The 18,314-nt window shown below is 40.4% G+C and overlaps 1 protein-coding gene across 1 annotated transcript in view; it reads left to right on the top strand.

Annotated features, from left to right (window-relative positions):
- The first annotated feature begins 465 nt into the window (after positions 1-465).
- The window catches only part of LOC124301345 (protein timeless homolog), an 88,849-nt gene continuing 71,000 nt past the window's right edge, over positions 466-18,314 (top strand). The window contains exons 1-14 of the mRNA XM_046756266.1: positions 466-956; positions 1,031-1,184; positions 1,362-1,542; positions 1,636-1,770; positions 1,886-1,981; positions 2,222-2,385; positions 5,110-5,224; positions 5,385-5,647; positions 5,972-6,104; positions 6,185-6,339; positions 7,167-7,294; positions 7,384-7,540; positions 7,770-7,850; positions 11,739-11,839. Of these exons, the coding sequence (XP_046612222.1) occupies positions 863-956; positions 1,031-1,184; positions 1,362-1,542; positions 1,636-1,770; positions 1,886-1,981; positions 2,222-2,385; positions 5,110-5,224; positions 5,385-5,647; positions 5,972-6,104; positions 6,185-6,339; positions 7,167-7,294; positions 7,384-7,540; positions 7,770-7,850; positions 11,739-11,839 (1,957 nt within the window). The 5' untranslated portion in view covers positions 466-862. The remainder of the gene's footprint in view (positions 957-1,030; positions 1,185-1,361; positions 1,543-1,635; positions 1,771-1,885; positions 1,982-2,221; positions 2,386-5,109; positions 5,225-5,384; positions 5,648-5,971; positions 6,105-6,184; positions 6,340-7,166; positions 7,295-7,383; positions 7,541-7,769; positions 7,851-11,738; positions 11,840-18,314) is intronic.

Raw genomic sequence — 18,314 nt, forward strand, 5'->3', positions numbered from 1 at the left:
ACTCAAAACTGCAGTAAAGGACGCACACATCAGGTTTGTTGGTAAAATATACTTGAAACAGTGGAAACCATCGTGCCCAGAGTAAAATCTGCTACATTTATAGTCGAAAAATAGGTGACATGAGTATTTCTTACCTACAACCTTGATGCGTTCCTCATTTCCTGAAATTTTCAGTAAAATCCGTTCTTTTTGTTCTCTTCGAGCGGATGAGACGCGAAGTCGAAGGTTCACTTAACGAATTTGACACGAGTAACCCGAAGATAACATCAAGATCGTCTTTGAATCAAACTTCTGCTTGATATATCAAAATTGGACCTTTCTTCTGCACCAAACATACATACAACACTATTAGCAGTTATCCGTGGAACAAATTGCCGAAGAGACGAAGGTTCTAGCAATCGAACACTTCGCCTAACGCTAAACTTCGCAATGTTGACAAACAGTTGAGTCTCGTTATTCGTAGGTAGGTATAATAAGCCTAAATAAGCAATGGTGTGAAGTTAGAAACGTTTACGTTGTTAAATTCAGCATCAATCATGAGCCAATCAGCGTCGCGGCTGCGAGTCACGTGACGCTCGGCATGCTTTTGTTGTTATTCAACTTGTTGCGTCCCGCGCTTGACAGCTCGCGGGTTCGCCTCGCGTGTTTTTCGCAACGATAAACGTTCCAAGTTCGGTGAAACAGTGAATTACGAGTGAAGCAAAGACACGGGGCGCGACGAGGGAGGCTGAGGGGGGATTCAGTCAAGCCTGAATAAGTGCCAAGTGCTGCGGTTCGCCCGGCGTGTCGTTCGTAACCTCGAAATCTGGACCCGTAAACACGGTCGGAACGGTCTTGAGGCGTGAGTGAATGCTGCTCGACAATGTCCAGGTTTCTTTCCGCTGAAATTGCGGCGACCTGCGCTGCGCTCGGTTTTTACGATGGGAAGAAATATCATTTGGAGAGGGACTGCGTCGGTGAGTTAATCTGTCTGTTTGGTTCGTTAACTTTCTATGACTGTTAGCTCATCCAAAGACTTTGTTGTTTGCAGAGACGCTGAAGGATCTTATAAGGTACTTGAGACGAGACGACGAGAATCACACCATCAGGTCTTACCTCGGGCGCATGGAAATCGTGCAGACCGATCTCATCAAAATACTTGTCGAGCATTCTAACAAGGAAGATGTGTTCGAAGTTAATCTGCGGTGAGTTCAAGTCAATCTTGTCGCACATGATTCTGAGAAATTTCTGTTAGCATGTCGGCAGAAAACTCCAGATTTAATTGTTCAAGTTCGGGATCAAATGCGGGGAAGTTCAAGTCAAATTTTTATGACCACCCTGGCGCATTGGCGATTGTTTGAATCACACAATTTCCCACGCAGTTTGTTAGCCAACTTGACCAGTCCTGCGCTTCTGCTCTACAACGAGGAGGTGCCGACTGACTCGGTCAAGCGCCAATGTTACCTACAGCTCACGGCCCACCTTCAGGGATACAAGTTTATGCTAGGCGACGAACGGTTTTGGTCGGTGCTCTGTGAGAAGCTCGGAATGATATTGAATATTGTAAGATGTTTTATTGTCGCTTCTTGATACAGGCCGATACTTGATATTTCCACAGCTTGGGAGTATTACTTCTTTGATTGTTGAAAATTTCAGCCCAACAACGAGCGATCCGAAGACAGAGGCCTCGTCATTGAGAGGATTTTAATTCTGGCTAGAAATGTTTTGCAAATTCCAGCTGATATCGAAAACGAGAAAAGAGTCGATGGCGAGGGAACTGTGCATGATCAGGTAGAAAGTGGTTTCGTCTTGTCGACTAGTCGAGTCTCGAAAGAGGAACTACACGACTAGCTCTAACGCAATTGTGCTCATTTTTCATCGTACAATCACTTTTACATATTTATAGGTTCTCTTTGCACTTCACACATCTGGTATGGTTGACATGTTCCTATTCATTGCCAGCAACCAAGACGAGCAACAGTACCAGATGCATATTCTCGAGGTGAGCATCGACGAAAAATTACTGTGTATATACGATGTATCGTTACTTTTGAAAATCCACTATCTGCTGAAATATTTTGAACCAATTTTACAACAACCATTTCTGTCTCTGCAAATGTTTGTTACTCTTTTCAAATTGGTCATAAACTCAGCCTGAGACCCTTCGATACAGTCCGTGCTTGAACAAAGTTTAATCCGTCTTCTTCGTTTCACTTGTACAATTTCCTCTGGTATATTTCAGATCGTGTCTCTGATGCTGCGGGAGCAGAGCGCCAGCAAACTTGCTTCGGCAGGATTGCATCGAAGCACAGCTGAAAAAGAACGCGGCGAAGCCGAACTCCTCGCAGGTCGTCAAAGAGAGAATCGTGAGAAGATGGAGAAGACGCGGAAGTATCTTGGATCCAGGTGAGCTTGCCCATTCGTCTCTCCTTGTGTCACTGCTGTGGCAAAAAAATTGCAAAAATTAGAATTAAAACAAAACAAAATGCACGAGGAAGAAAAAACTTGGCGCGAATTAATCCTTTGTCCGCAGTGCGGAAAACGCGCTTGAGAGAAGCGAGGGAGGGTTTCGTTTATTATCGAAAGGACGGGTTGAGCCGGGCGGTAGCAGAAAAGGGGTTCCTCGATTCGGCAAACGTATTATGATGATGAAAAATTGCCGTTGAGGCTTTTGCCGGACATCCGTGCGCGCGCTGTTCCTACGTGAGAGCCAACGCAACGGCAAACGCTGGATAAGAGTTTCGCGAACGTTGGAGAAAATGCGGATTCGCGCCCCCCTCGTTTTTACTTGCGCGAATGGTTTCGGACGTTCTGAAAAACCGTTTAATTTTTTGATTTTTCCGTACTTTTTTCACTTGTTTCGACAGAAAACTCTCTTGCGCATCAGATTTTTAAAATAATTTTTTTTTCGGGACAGTTTTGGTTTTGACACATGATATATTTGTATACACATGTGTAAATATAATATGCACATCCGCACGTAGAGGACTTTCGTATTTTTTTTATTACCCATTGAAAGGCAATTCTTATTTCATTTCACTTTTCTCCGTTTTACGTTTTTTGCACTTTAGTACCCCTAAAGTCTCACTTCCGGTCGTACCGTTGACCGGCCGCAGGTCCCGCAACCATAAATTTTATTACGGATCTATAAATTGCGGCGAAGCGGTGGCGAGCAATTCACACATACAAAAAGGAGTCTTTATTTCTGTTTCAAATACACACTCCCTGGATTGTTGCGTTTACACGTTTATATGACACGTGTGTACTATGCATTATACACCTATGTACAAATACATACAGCTGTACATACGCTTGCGCACACGAGAGAATAGAGCGGCTGCGGTTTTAACTAACACAGCTACATTTGCCGTAGATCTACGCGCACAATGTATGCATGCATGTAGAATTTTACGTATCCCCTGCATATTCGCGAGGAAATGCAGCTTCGTAATCGTCGAGTAGGGGCAGAGAATAGGTATGACCTGGTTTGCAACGATAAGACTACGCAGACCTGCAGTTTCCACCGCACCCTTCTGCTAACTCGTTACTTTTATTCATACCATGTTCGAAGACTGTATTACATCCTCATTGAGTCACCGTGATTTGCGGGTCCTTTCCACGTGCTTTGCATTCTATGTTTTATCTGCAATAAAAAATGTGGCAGCGTAGCTGATATAACAGGTTTTGGTTTTACAACTATTTCCTTACCGCGCCGCAGAACGTGCGATAAGAAAAAGAAAAATTGGTATTCCGATTCGTTGTGTCAAGGATAGGTGCTATATACAGACTGGCAAAAAGAGTCGGATGGTGGGGATTCGGATAGAACACGTTTTCAATTAAGAGCCTGCGTTAATTGACACCCTTTGGCACGTTCATTTTGTAGGTGAAGGGTTTTGGGCTTTTACTTTACGATCTAATGTCAGTTCTACCCAAAATTGCACGCGGATAATTCGCCTCTACGACATTTTAACCGATCAATTCGTATAAGTGATTCAATTGCGTTCGCCGGTTCCCGATCGATTGGCGGGGTCGGATTAACGTGTTAGATTTTATTCTTTCACTTCGATATTTGAAGCGAAATAGCACCGACGGATTCTATTATCAGAAAAATTTCAATAACTTAGCCATGCTCGTATATGCACCGCGCGTACGTAGCGAAGGGTGGTGTTATACCTGCAGTGTATATACACCCGGTTCTTTGGAACTCGGAGGAGATAATCCAAATCCAATTTTGCCCATAACTTCTGAAAATCCAATCAATGCAATTGAAGGCACCTGTCACTGCCAGATAGTCTGCTAAATTACGTTGGGGTGTGCAGGGGTGGCCTATGGTATGTATGGCGCGTACCCACCATTCAACCCCTCGTGTTGCGGACCGTTTGCTCTTCGAAACTATTCCCGACCCCGTTTACGTGTTTTTCCATTTGTATGTTTTTTATTTTTTATTTACTTATTTATTTTTTTTTTGAAATTACTACTTATATTTTATCAGAGAAAAATCTGGAACAAAAGAAGTTAACCACTCCAACTTGTTTTATTTATTTTTTCCGAGCCTATCAAGATCAGACACAACGAATCTGTTGTTTTTTATTCTGGTATCTTATTATTTTCTTTTTAATCCAAGTTCACATATAATAATTACGGCCGACAATTTCAGCGGCGAACGGTTTTTCCTTTTTTTTTTTTTATGCTAACAAAGAAACTGTTACCTTATACCGAACAATTAATAATGAAATTCGCTATAGTAATAAGTAGAAGCGGCAGTCATATCGGAGGATTTAGAGGGCTTTATTGTATATAATTATACCTCTGCTATCCAGAAAGTTTGTTATGGATGACTGGGAAAGTCGGTTGTTGAAACTTTAGTTCGCGTGTAATAATAATAATAATAGTAACAACAACAACGATAACGACAACGACAACGACAATAATAATAATAATGATAGTGATAATGATAATGATAATGATAATAATAATAATAAATGTTATGAAATCAATAACGATAATAACTGGTATAAAATACAAACATGTGGGTAATTAATGTCAAATGTATACTGAATCCTATACAGAGAATTTATGGTTCTCGATAAATGTTACATGCAAGTTTTTTTTGTTTCTTTCTCGTTACAGACACTCGCGTTTCGGGGGTACCTTTGTCGTTAGAAACATGAAAGCGATCGGTGATAATGACTTGATTTGCCACAAGCCTTACGAACCGGAAGCATTGAAACTCGGTCTAGAGAAGGTGAGTTCTTTTATTTTTTCCGTTTCATTATGCCTGTAAAGATACGTGTTGATTTTTGCGGGCGCTGTTTCTGTCGTTTTATTGACGAAAATAATTTGAACGCTGGAGAAAAGGCGAATGTATGTCTTGTGTTCCGTTATTCCATTGTTGACAAATACAGACAAAGGTAAAACGACCGAAGAATAAATTGCTGATGAGAGGCGACAATCCGGAACGACTGTCCGCCCTCAGCGTGAGGCTTTTCTTGAAGGAGTTTTGTGTAGAGTTTTTAAACGGAGCTTACAACCCGGTTATGAGATACGCGAGGTCCTGCATAACCGGTGGAAATCGCGCCCAAGCTAACGACGAAAGTTATTATTTATGGGCGTTGCGGTACTTCATGGAATTCAATCGCCATTACAAGTTCGAGGTGAAATACGTCAGGTGAGTTACCCTCCATGAAAATAATCTGGTAATATTCAAAAAGCAAGTCGGGCGAAAATGCACGGTTATAAAAAAAATGTCCCAGCAGGTCGACTAAGATTTTTGGGTTGGTTTAACCGTTTTTTAATGTATTACTAAGTGAGAATAAACAGCACCAAGTACAAATTAAATGTTAAAATTATAATAATTAGTGTTATATTTACTAACAGAAATGTAACAAATGACACAACTATAAAGTGGATCTACTGCAACATTTCGTTTAGTTATGTTTTTCTAACAGTGTAGGCAAGAAATATGAAGGAAAACGGCTTTTCGATTTTACAGCGAAACTATATCCACCGAGGTCTTTCATCTCGTTCAGAGACAATTGGAGCACTACTACGAGATGATGGTTACCGACAAAAAGAAAATTCCGTTGTGGTCGCGGCGGCTTTACCTTGCCCTCAAGGCTTACGAGGTGAGAAGACAAAGTAACGATTAAGATTCTGCTTATTCACTTTGCCAGCGATATCTAATCAGCCTGCGATGATTTTCAAGGAACTGCTCAACACCTTGGCGGCGATGGACAAATGCGCCGAGGAGGCTGTTCGAAAATCGAGCAAGGTCATTAAGAGCAACGTCTTTTACGTTCCCGAGTATCGGGAGACGCTTTTGAACCAGTTGCTGTGCTACAACGAAGTCACGATGTCAAGGTTCGTTGTTGTTCGATTATTCGATTCTTGGCTTCACCCCTTATCTTCTTATCAATCTTCCTCTTTCGTAACGACGTTTTCACGAGGCTGACAATGAAGCTAGCATAATGTTCATTCGAATAAGATAATGAAGAGCGAGAATGAAAATTTTTTCAAATACCTTGAACCTTCAATAATTTTATACAATTATGAGGATAAAATTGAACTACATTTTTCTGCCGCTAATTCTGGCTGCTACCTTCAGCTTCATGACGGTTTCACAACCCTTTTATCAAAATCAAACACCGCGGTTTGAATAAAGAAAAACACAACGACGAATGCATCACTCTCGGGGTTGGGTTAAACTTTTATCCAGGTAGGAGGGACAGTCTGTTATTTGGCGTATTCGGAATGCAGGAACCCCTCTGAAATAAACATGCAGGTCTTGGTCTGCAGTCTATCGATCTGTGGGTGTGAAAATTCCGCGGGTCTACGACCGGCCAAACTATATTAGCTTTATCCACCCTCCTCTCTTCCTTGGCTCTAGAAACTTTTCGACGTTGACACGGTTTCTATATTTCACGCCTGTCCCGCGTCTAGAGCTTCCGGTATCTGACAATTGCAGACGCGTTAAATTATCCGGTAACTGTAAACCGCTACAGTCTCTCTTTCTCTATCTTTCTATCTTTGTCTCTTTTCCTCGTCGAACGCCGAGCTAAAACGAGCTTGATCCGCTTGATCGATTCTGTGTAAAACTACGTCATTATAGGTGTGTTCATTCGAAATGACGTATTTAATTTCCCCAAGCTCTATTCACCCTTTTCTGTTTCTTTATCAACACCACGCAGAAATTATCTCAGCGATCTCGTCCAGACCGTACACGTGTTTCTGAAAATGCTCGAGGCGTTCTGCAAACAGGGGCAAAGCATCGTCGTTCAAAGGATCAAGGCTAGGCAGAGACGCAGGGCTTCAAAAAGTGAGCGGTATTTTTAAAAGTGAATTTTGTACATTCGAGGAAAAGTTAAAACAACGCCAATTTTGACATTTTTTTTTCTTCTTCTCGAGAATCTAAGGGCAATAAGGAAAAACCGCCGACGGCAAAAAGTCTGGATCAACGGTGGGACGAGGCAACTCCCGAATTGGCTGCCGTTATGAAAAGTTCAACCCTACCTGAGATCGCGCCGTTTGATGCGACTCTAGATACGCCGATCGACGATCAGAAGTGAGTGCATTTTAGTTTTTTTCTTTCTTTCTTCACCTGCACGTAAAATTTTTGGATTCCTGTTATTGCGTCGAATAGTTTTTTTTTTTTCTTTTTTACAGTCCATGTTGAAAAAAATTAAGAGAATCGATTTTCAAACATGATAGATCGTGTAAGAAACAAAAAACAAAGAAAACACTATCAATTCTTTGTTCGTTGCTGATAATATTTCTTTGCTGTCTCGTTTCAGAGCCGACGCTATGAAACGAGTGCAAAAATTTCTTCGTGTCAATAAATTTGACGAGGCGATTGGCCTACTACGAGCGGCAAGGTAAGAATCTTCATTTATCTCATCTTATTTTCATAATTATCTCCATCGTCCTCGTCGTCATCGTCGTCGTTGTTGTTGTTGTTACTATCATCATCATTAACAGCGAATTTGATTCGTCGCCCACCTATATTTTTTATTCCTATTCAAATCCCTCTTGTGGACGAAAATCAGTCTGAGGGACAAACGGATGAATACCTCGAGATTGTTCGAACAAAGCTTGCAATGTTTTTCAGAAGCAGGTTTCACGTACCTTATCCGTGTGGTATACATATACGTAAGGGGTATTCCACGCCAACTCGACAAATGATTTTTCTTCACGATTTTTGATTTCGTTCACAATTTTTTACGCGATTGACCCGAATTTGAATAGCACTCTTGAATTATTTCAGATTTTTCTTGCGTGCCGTAATTTTTTAGAATATATTTTTAAAGGTAAATAGGACTGTCATTTTTGAAAATATCAAAAATTCTATGATCAAAGACAGTCATTTTAGGCCAGGTCCGGAAGTGGATTTTTCTTTCTTTCTAATGTATTTCACTAATTTCAAAAGTGCCTGACGTAAATATCTTTGAATTTCCTTCTACACCCTTAATCAAAAAGATGGTTTAAAAATAAGAAAAGAGAACAAATACGATGATGAGATAAGCCATCGAGATCCGCACGGTACTTATAACCGGGTCAAGTACTTACTCGGGTACCTATCGCGAAAGAAGCGGAGGAAGAAGAGTCGAGAAATGTTTTCTTCTTTGATTTTATTTTTTGCTTTGTATTGTTTCGTTTTGTTTGTATTGTCTTTTGTGTTTTTTTTTTTTTTGTTTAATTTTTCTTTCTATTCTATACCGGCACGCGTGGGTGGCGAAGACTCACCCCTTCCTCCGTTATACCGCATGGAGCAGAGGACCCTCGACCAACGCCTCTATTGTTTTATCAAACAAAAGCGTCTGGTATAACAAAGCTATTAGTCAGCTTGCTCGTTGTCCTGCCTTGGAACCGACTGCTTTAGATCCACTTTTATCGCTGAAAATAGTCTAGTCTAACGCTTCTAGACTCTGTACCTACCCCTACCTAGGCGAGTAACTTCACCACTCTACGGTACCTGTGTAGGGTACACATAATGTATAAGGCGGTGGCGGAAGTTTGTCGCGAATAGAATTACCTCTTTTTTGGTTAATCCATGTTTTTTATCTGCAGCTTGGTAGGAGTCCATGTCTTTTAAAGTGTGGAATTGCACTGGTAAAGAAAATTTTGTAACAAGGAAGGTGCTTGCTAAGTTTTAAATACCTGTCTGCCCTCGTTATGAAATCATGCTTATTTTGATTCGATCAGGTCTAGCTTTTGTGTTATACCGGTGAAGGTGAATGTTTATCGTTTTGACTTACCTTTTTCGATTCAGGGTGTTTTGTTACTTACAACAAATACCAGTAAGTCAGTTACAACGAATGACAAAACAACCCGAATCGAAAAAGGTAAGTCAAAACGGTAAACATTCAATTTTTGCTGGTATTAGCTGTAATAAACTAAAACTAGACCTGCTGGAATAAAAATAAATATGGTTTTATAAGGAAGGTGGATAAGTATTAAAAAATTATTAAGCAGCTTCCTTGTTAGAAAATTTTGTTGACCAGCGCTGTTAACGTATCGAAAGAAAGAAACTGACGCATTTTCTTGTTGGACAATTTTTAATTTCCTCGATATTGAATTGAATTGAATTGTGAAATTTGTTTTATGTAGTTGATCTTCCTATTCGAAACACCGATGATAAAGTAAAAGACGAGATATTTTGTGGGTACAGGATTTTTTCGATATATCAAACCTACAACCTGTCGGGTGTAAATGAGTATAGGTATAGTAGATACGCAGACCTTCGTCGGTATGCATATTTACGTTTCATTAAATCTGAAAGGGGACACTCGCTTCGGAGGAAAATTCTCTCTACCTATATATTATGTATATCTATGTACATAAGGCCCGTCGGTTTATCGAAGCGAACCACGTCCGTCCCTCGGATCCGTCCATCTTCCTTTGAAGTCCTTGGTGAAATCATTTTCCGCACTTTTCCTGCTTATCGGCGAGGAAGGTTTGTGCATCGAAAATCCATCACCAATTTATTATCAAGTGTTTTCAACGTATTTTTACATACATTTTCGGTTTTGAAAAATCGTAACCTCGCAAATATTTCCCGGGGGATTTCGCTGGGCGGATTCGCGAGAAATCGAGCATATCGTTTATAATCTAGGTCAGGGTGCTTTTCCCTTCGAAACCCCGAGGGTAGTCGGTCTCTCCCTGTATTTCCATTGTTTCTAGCTTCTCAATTTCTCATTCAACATCCGTTTTCGTATATTCAGCTGATAAAGTCTATATGGATACGTCACAGTGCTAATGCTGGAAGGATTTATACGTTTATACGTCCTTTTGACCTATGAAATTATTTTTTTTCATCATTCAGCTTGAAAATATGTTCCGAAACGATTGGCAATGATGCAAAAAAACCATACGCTCTTTTGGCTCTAGATAGCTCTCTAAAGCAAAAAGGGCGTATGAAAGTATAAGCTCTTTTGTAATTAGCACCGTGACGGGTAATAAACTGGTCAACCCTTTGAGTCAGACATTTTTCAACTCAATATTTTGGCCTGAATTTTGTTACTCGAGAGTTTTTGGGGGTCGCTTATCACGAATCTGAAGTTCAGAGTTTGATCATTTCTAAATCCAAGATGGCGGATGTAAAATCGAAAAAACTATCACAATTCGCTGATTCTGGGCGAAACTTGTTACTCGAGACTTTTCGGGATCATACGAAGTAACAAAGATTATTTGAATGTTTGTAAATAAACTTTGATAAGGCTAGGACACGGAAATTTTTACTATGGGACGCTGGGAATCCCGCTGTGACTGAAAGGGTTAAAAGCGCGAACCTGTCCGCACACGACGGTTTTGTACATCAGATTCTGAGCGAGATCGAGCCGCGAAGCAATTTCCCCTGTTTTCATTCGACTTCATCAGAAGCACCGCCGCAACAGCAGCAGCATCAGCAGCAGCAGCGTAACCCAATTTCCCGCCGTTCATCTCGGTTCCATTGTTATTAAAGCCCTGTCCAGAAAATTCCAAACGCATTCCTTCGAGCCGAGCCGACGCCGAACAGAGCTTTCGGTCCTTCGAACAACCGCGTCCTCGTCCTTCCTGCTCCTCCAGGTTCACTCGGGGGCTTCACGGGCTCCAAGGGATAAAGGAGGGCCGGGCAATTAACCCCTCCGCCTTCGTAACAACCGCTGATATATTGGGAGCGAATTATTGTTCCAGCTCCGTACGTCGGCCGACTCGAGACTATCCTTAAAGCTCTGCCGGGCGAATCGGAGAATTTAATCACGCGGGATCAAATATTCGGTACTTGAGTCTGCCGGTGCACTAACTTAGCCGCGACGGTGGATTTCAGTCAAGATTTATATTTTAGTAATTTTCGTAACGCATGTACGTATATTCAAGTATACGCACTAAAAATTTCATTTTGATTCGAGATATGTTCTCCAAGTTACGCTCACATTTGCCCTGGAGCGTTTTAAAGTGCTTTTGAAACTTTGAAAGCGTTTTTGGAAAAATTATGCTTTCGCAAAATGGTGAGCAAGATTTTTCAGAAAGCGCCGAACCGATCAGTCTAATATATTTACACAAGTTATATGAACATATCTTTCACTCCTTGATCGAAGGTCTTTTCTCGCCGGTAAATATCACGTCAGGGGAAAAGATCATTAGTGTTCAATTTCTGAATGACTTTCACGGAATCGACTCCGCGAATTATGTATATCAATGTGTTTTATTTATCATGGCTTCCAAGATTTCAGACAATCCTAATCATTGTTGTAACGTCACTAACTTCATCCTCATGTTTCCAGGGAGGTTTGGCCGGAAAACGACAGCTTTGGACACGCAGGGATGACGGAGGAAGAGGAATTCATCGCTCTTCGAGAAATCTATTTCGCTGACTTGGGCCTTGGTGAGTACTTGCAACGAGCTTGCTTTTTCTTTCTTCATCGTCGTCGTCTTCTTCAGATTTCCGTAATCCTGTTATATTATCAAATTTTCGCCAATTATACGACGTTCTCACTGCCCTCCGCGTCAATACCGACGCAGCTTTGTACTTTACCACACTTTTCCCTGCCTTCGGAAATTCTCGCGTCCAATTTCCACCCCCCTCTTCATATTTTTAAGGTGGTTATTAATACGCACAAATCGAGCCTGCAGAGTTTTACACGTACCGCAGACCTACGGGTTTCACTAATCTTTTAATCAATTGAATTAAATTCCTCGAGTCAGGCGAAAATACTCGCGGGAGCTCGGCCGACGCGAGGAGACACGCACTCACTCCTAGGACGAAGACGAGGACGATGCCGTCGCTTTTCCTCAGTCGAGAGGGGACGCCTTTTGTTTGCTCACTACTCCGAGCTATTTAGTTTGTTGTTTACGTGCCTCAACTGACGTCTCTCGCTTTGCATACTCGGCTACAAACGCGTACAAAAAACCCGACTGTGCATTCTCGGCCAACGAATTTTATGAAATTCGATGTATACATATGTATAAAATATGTATATCGTATGCGGTGTACGCGAATTTTCTACAAGCAGCTGCTGTCCGATATAAGAATTTTGCAGATTTTAAAGATATTGCTTTGGTCATTTTTTTTGCCTCTCTCTGCCACATACGTATATCGGTTTTTTCTCCATCGTACGTACACACGTAAGTTGAAATTTTACCTCTTGTCCCCGATACGTGGGAAACTCCTGGCTAGTTCGAGAAAAGAATACAGACCGAAAATATCGAAGAATGAATCGGTGAAAACGGTGAGAAAAAAAAGAAATTGGTAGAAAGTTCCCAACACGCAATGATTTAACCCGCCGCCGCCGCGGTTCGTTCGTTCCTTGCGGGTCCGCCGCTGGTAATAAGCGACGACGTATATCACGTCGCAAATTTAATTAAACACCCTGACGCGGTATTCGTTCGTTTCATGGTTCTAATTTATGTATGAATAACTGCTCGCTGTTCACAGCCGTGTTGTTCCCCGTTCTCTTTCACTCTCTCTCTCCCTCTCTCTACTAAACGCCAACTTTTCGTGCTTTACGATAATGATGGAATCTCAGTCTGCATGGCTATTAAACCTGACGTTTTTTTTCTTCTATTTTTCCCCAAAATTCAAAGACAAAATTTTTTTTTTCAACGAAGGAGGAAAATAAAGTCATACGTTTGTACCCTTTGTTTTGATCGGAATATGTTTCAGTCTCTTTCGCCAAGTTTCTTCTACTATTCCTTATCCTCGTATTATATTTGATATAAACACAATAAATTGTCATTTGCACCGATCGTCTGTCGAATAATAATTTTGTCATGGAAGTTGATTATTTCAAGGGTATCGGATTGATCTGTTCGTTACACGCGAGATTGAACGTATAAATGTATGTAGGTAGATATTCTTACGAAATGGAGTGAATTTCTCGTTATCTTGTGACTTCTCCTCCTGACAAACAGGGGCGAATACCTTGTTTTTTCCCTATAAATTATACAGGTTATATTATACATCGTATATGCATTCCATTAATCTTCTCGCGTTTTTTTAATACCGGGCTTCTACTCGCTTTTTATACAGCTGCTGCGGCAGCCAACCTTTCGACTTTTAGTTCGCGCCTGCGAGAGCCGTAGGTAAACCCCTTCCCTTCTGCTCCCTTCTTATTCGTGGCTGCTGGATGTAGGTATAAGCTGATGCTTCAACGAGTATGGTCGTTAAATGTTAATTCTCGTTACATTTTTTACTCTCCTTTTGTACTATATGTGTATACGGAAAGAGATAGAGAGATAGAGAGAGAAAGAGAAGAGTGGATGACGTGTTTCTCTCTTAAATTCCTACTTTTATGATCAAACATTTTTCAACCACTTAACGAGCACGATGCGATTTTTATGTATAATGTATATGCCGCGTGCAGATATCTCACATGTGTTAACCCTTTCAGTCACATAAGCCACTATAGTGGCACTTTTCTTTCTTACCTTATTTTTGTCATTTTTTTTTTATTCCATGCAAAATCTTGAATTTCTTTGCGTTTTCATATAAAAAAAAAAATACTTCAATTTTAGAATGATTTGGATTAATTGTGAATCCATAATTGTTTATGATTGTTATGGATGAACATATGCAAAAAAAACACGTATTTTCTTGAATGTAATTCGTTAGCGGAGAAATTTGGTAATCAACGTATAGTAAAAATGCTTGGAATTCATTGGTTGACGAACAGAGATCTCATAATAGTCATTAGGCTTACAAAATTCAATCCTAATGTCTCAAATAATTATTCATATAAATCTCATTAAAGAACACTGTCTGAAACAATGTGGATGATTCGACCTGTTTTCACCCCATTTTAGGGGTTGTTTTTAGTTTTATTAAATTGTTGACATCGGATTCGCATTCAACGTCAAAAAATACATAGGAACGTATAGTTCCACTCCCGTGCAAGAAAAAGAAAAAAAACTAAATTGCGCGACCGAAAGTGATAAGGTGTATACTGTGCGTACCTTCGCACGTTTCACTTCGAACAAATAGAACATTGTATTTTCTTTCTCTCGGTCTTTACAGACAATTCGACGAAGATTGGCGTCCAAGAATTCTATAATTAAAACTCGCAAATTGGTCTCGTCATACTTGTAACACAGCGCAGACCTACTACTGTATATAATGCATACCTACGTCAGCGGTTTTCGTGAAATCGTGGATTATGCAGAAGTAACTTTGTTCACGGTAACAAACGGGGCTTTGAGAGTTTGCTTATCGGGATATACAAGCCGCGTACGTGTGTATAGGCGATGGCGGGGGTTAAGACGCGAGTCAAAGCGAGGCGAGGCAAGGCTCAGCTCGTGTACATTGAAGTTAATTGCAAGAGGTTGAAATTCATATTTGGAGAGCTTAACCGTTGATTTCGGTTCTCCGGCGGTCCTCGGTGAAAATCTCAAACTCCCCGTCCCCTCCCCTTTCGCCCCTCCGATAAGCTCGGCGTATCTGTACGTGGCGGTGGAATATAACTTAGTTGGATTGTTTTGCATTATGCATTAGCTCGGGAGAGAGAGAGAGAGAGAGAGAGAGATCGACGACTAAACCCTCTCAAACACTCCGGCACAAACCAATGTTAAACAATGAAGGACCGCTCTGTAGGTACGCCCCCCCCCCCTTCCCTCACATATGCGGCCGTCGTCCCCTGCAAATACATGTAATATGTACCCCAATTTATCCTTCTTATCATGCTGCAAGCTAGCAGCTGGTCGATCTGACTTTTTTTTATACCATTCGAAAAATGTTTTTAATATTTAAGGGGAAAGTACAGCTTTGACGGTCTAAAATCATGCTTATTTTCAGAAGTTTTTTTTTTTCCAAGGCTCTATTATTTGTAGTTTCGAGAGAAGAATATTTTAGAATTTTTTCATTGAAATTAACAACAAAATGGTGGCATACCGCATATAACTAGCGAACGACTTTGAACTCGAGGGCTTTTACGGTAGCACATCTCCTGACATCACTGGACAAAAAATTTTTCCAAACCTGTATGATTATGAACGAAAATTTTTATTTTTCTACCAAAACATTAGAAAATAAATTTTTATAGAAATATTTTGGGATTGAAATTCAAAAATCGAATCACGAGAGCTCGAGTGGATAAACAAGTTTTAAAGATTGTGTAAAAATTTCAAGTTCATCGGAGAAAATATGATCCGTGACGTGGTCGTTCGCTATTTACATGCGCCATGCCGCCATTTTGTTATTAATTTCAACGAAAAACTTTTGAAATATCCGTGAAACTATGAATAATAAATCCTTCAAACTCAAATTAGTCCAAGTGTTTTCCTTGAAAAAAAAAAAAACTCCTAAAAATAGGTACGATTTTAGACCTCCAAGCTGTAACCCCCGTCCTTTAATTGATACGTATCTTTTTTCACCTCGTCTCACAATCGATAAGATGAAGAAAGAGGAAACCGCGTACCGTACCTATATATTTTTAACCAGTACGCGTTTACCCGTAAAGCATCGATTTTCTCGTCGAATGCGTAGTGGAAACGGGTGGGAAAATTGTTTTTTATCATCCCAGAATAACGAGAGCATAGTTCCAGTTCCATAAAACTATCCTCCATCACGCGTGCTGATTTCATGTCATTTCCCGCATTTCTTTTCCAACTTGCCTATAAGAAATCCAGCTCAGGTTTTTATCGATAGAAATTTTATGATCCTCCTGCGGTGGATGGAAAAATCGCGATTGCACGGAGCAGGCTGATCGGATTGCGGTTGGTCTCTCATTCCTTCGAATGACCGTGTCGTTGGAGAAATCCTGAAAATCTATCCCCTCGCCTAAGCTGCTGCAGCGGCGGCGTCCAGGTATGGTACGGTGTATGGACCTTGCAGAAAGTTGGAAGTTTCCAGACTTCGGTACACCCACGTCTGGTGAGGTGGAGGAGGATATCTGGGCCAATGGAACAGTTTGCAAACACCTCGCGGAAGACTCGACTCCCCTTATTCCCTTATCCGTTTCTCCCCTATCCACCCCTTTCACCCCTTTTCTACGCCAAACGCCAACGTCCCACAACTGTGTGCAACTTACACGGACGCAATTTCGAACCGAAGAAAATCCCCACGCCAAGGCGCGCGTACGTACGTATATAATATACATGTATATGTATATATCGCGTGCCTAAAGGTAAAAGGGCATATCCCTACATGTTAGTAGGGATTTATGCTGAAAGGGCGTACAAAAAAATTTTTTTTTGCCAATCGGTTCAAAATCGTCTGAAACGCAAAGATCTGTAAAAAAAATTTTTTTGGCATCCTAATGCTAAAAGGGCGTATCTCAAGACATACGCCCTTTCACCTTTTAGAAAAATAATACTTAAAAGTAAAAGGGCGCATAAAGAAAAATTCTCATTTTGATACTAAATGTTGAAAAATAGTTTCACGAAACATGCACTAAAAAAAAATTTTTTTTATACCTAAGAAATTTTTCCTTATGGATAAAAAAATTATAAAAATAAAAAAAAAAATTATACGCCCTTTTACTTTTGCAAAGGTAAAAGGGCACATAGATTGGGATGCGCCCTTTTACCTTTAGTCACGCGATATATGTATATATGTATGTATGGGTGTGTGGACGTGTCGATGCAAATTGCAAATTGATATATCAATTCCCGAGCTTTTCCAGATTCTGTAGTTATACTTTTTATATTTGCCAGGATACGCGAAAGCCGGTGCCAAATGAAGAAAACACGTGCGAAATATATTGTTCGAGAATAGGTATATTGTCGTCGCTACGATGCTCTATTTGTATACGTACAGTAGATGATTGTGATCGTTACGCAGCTTTTATAATTCTGCACGAATAAAGGAAACACTTTTTTGTGATAATAGATATAGAACAAAAGAAGCTGTTGTAATCACCCGGAAAATGAAAAGTTGAGTTTTGTATGCGATCAATTTTTTTGTTCAACGATATCGCGAAAACGAGTCACTGAATTTCAATAATTTTGGTCTCAATCGACGCGGCATTTCTAAACTTGGAACCGATTAGATTTTGTCTTTGATCGGTTCATTAACTTTTCAATTATTTAAGTAACAAAATTCTCAAAAATTAAATAATAATGATTACATCTTGAGAATGGATAAATGGATTTGAATGAAAATTGGTACTCGTCGGTTTGTTTGTGGTAGCTGATTACGAATCTGAGGTCAGATTTGCAAAATCCAAAATGGCGAATCCAATATGGTGGAAAAAAATCTAATAATATTCGGATTTAGTTAGAAATTATCAGGCGAAAAGTTTTTGAGTCACCGATAACGAATCCAAGGTCAGACTTCCAAAATTTGTAGTGGCGGATCCATTATAGTGTCGCGAAATTTAAAAAATTAAAAAAATGGTGACATTCCATGTAATATGGTAGCTGAGGGCTTCTAAATCGTTAATCACGAATCTGAATTTGCAGTTCGAAATCCGAATTGAATAGTAGTATTTCATTTTTTCTCTCATCGAATTTTCACGTGCAATGAATGACGCGAAAACATTTGAAACAAATTCGAAAAAGCTTTCCACCGATAGTTTCGACGCAGCCTAGACATAATCTTTGTTTTTTCCCACTGCGTCGTTACACTCGGATCAAAGACACCGAGGGACGAATGTTAAACCGCTTATACAGTCAAGCACGCGATTTTACCCGCGTTCGACGTTACGACGTTGTTGAGCTTGTGAATAATTACGCTTGGTTTGCAATTAGACGCGGCAAAACGTCTGGAGATGACGTCTGAGATCGAGACGGTGTGCCAGTCTGCGTTTAACTGCTCCTCGCGTTAACGACAAGCTATGGTTATGACTGAAGCTGCCCGCTGCGAAATCTTGCCAACGATACCTACAAACCCATAATAAATTCTCCTTCAGGCGAGTCTCGAACGCGTT

This window comes from Neodiprion virginianus, chromosome 1 (genome assembly GCF_021901495.1).
Source record: "Neodiprion virginianus isolate iyNeoVirg1 chromosome 1, iyNeoVirg1.1, whole genome shotgun sequence".
Lineage (NCBI taxonomy): Eukaryota > Metazoa > Arthropoda > Insecta > Hymenoptera > Diprionidae > Neodiprion > Neodiprion virginianus.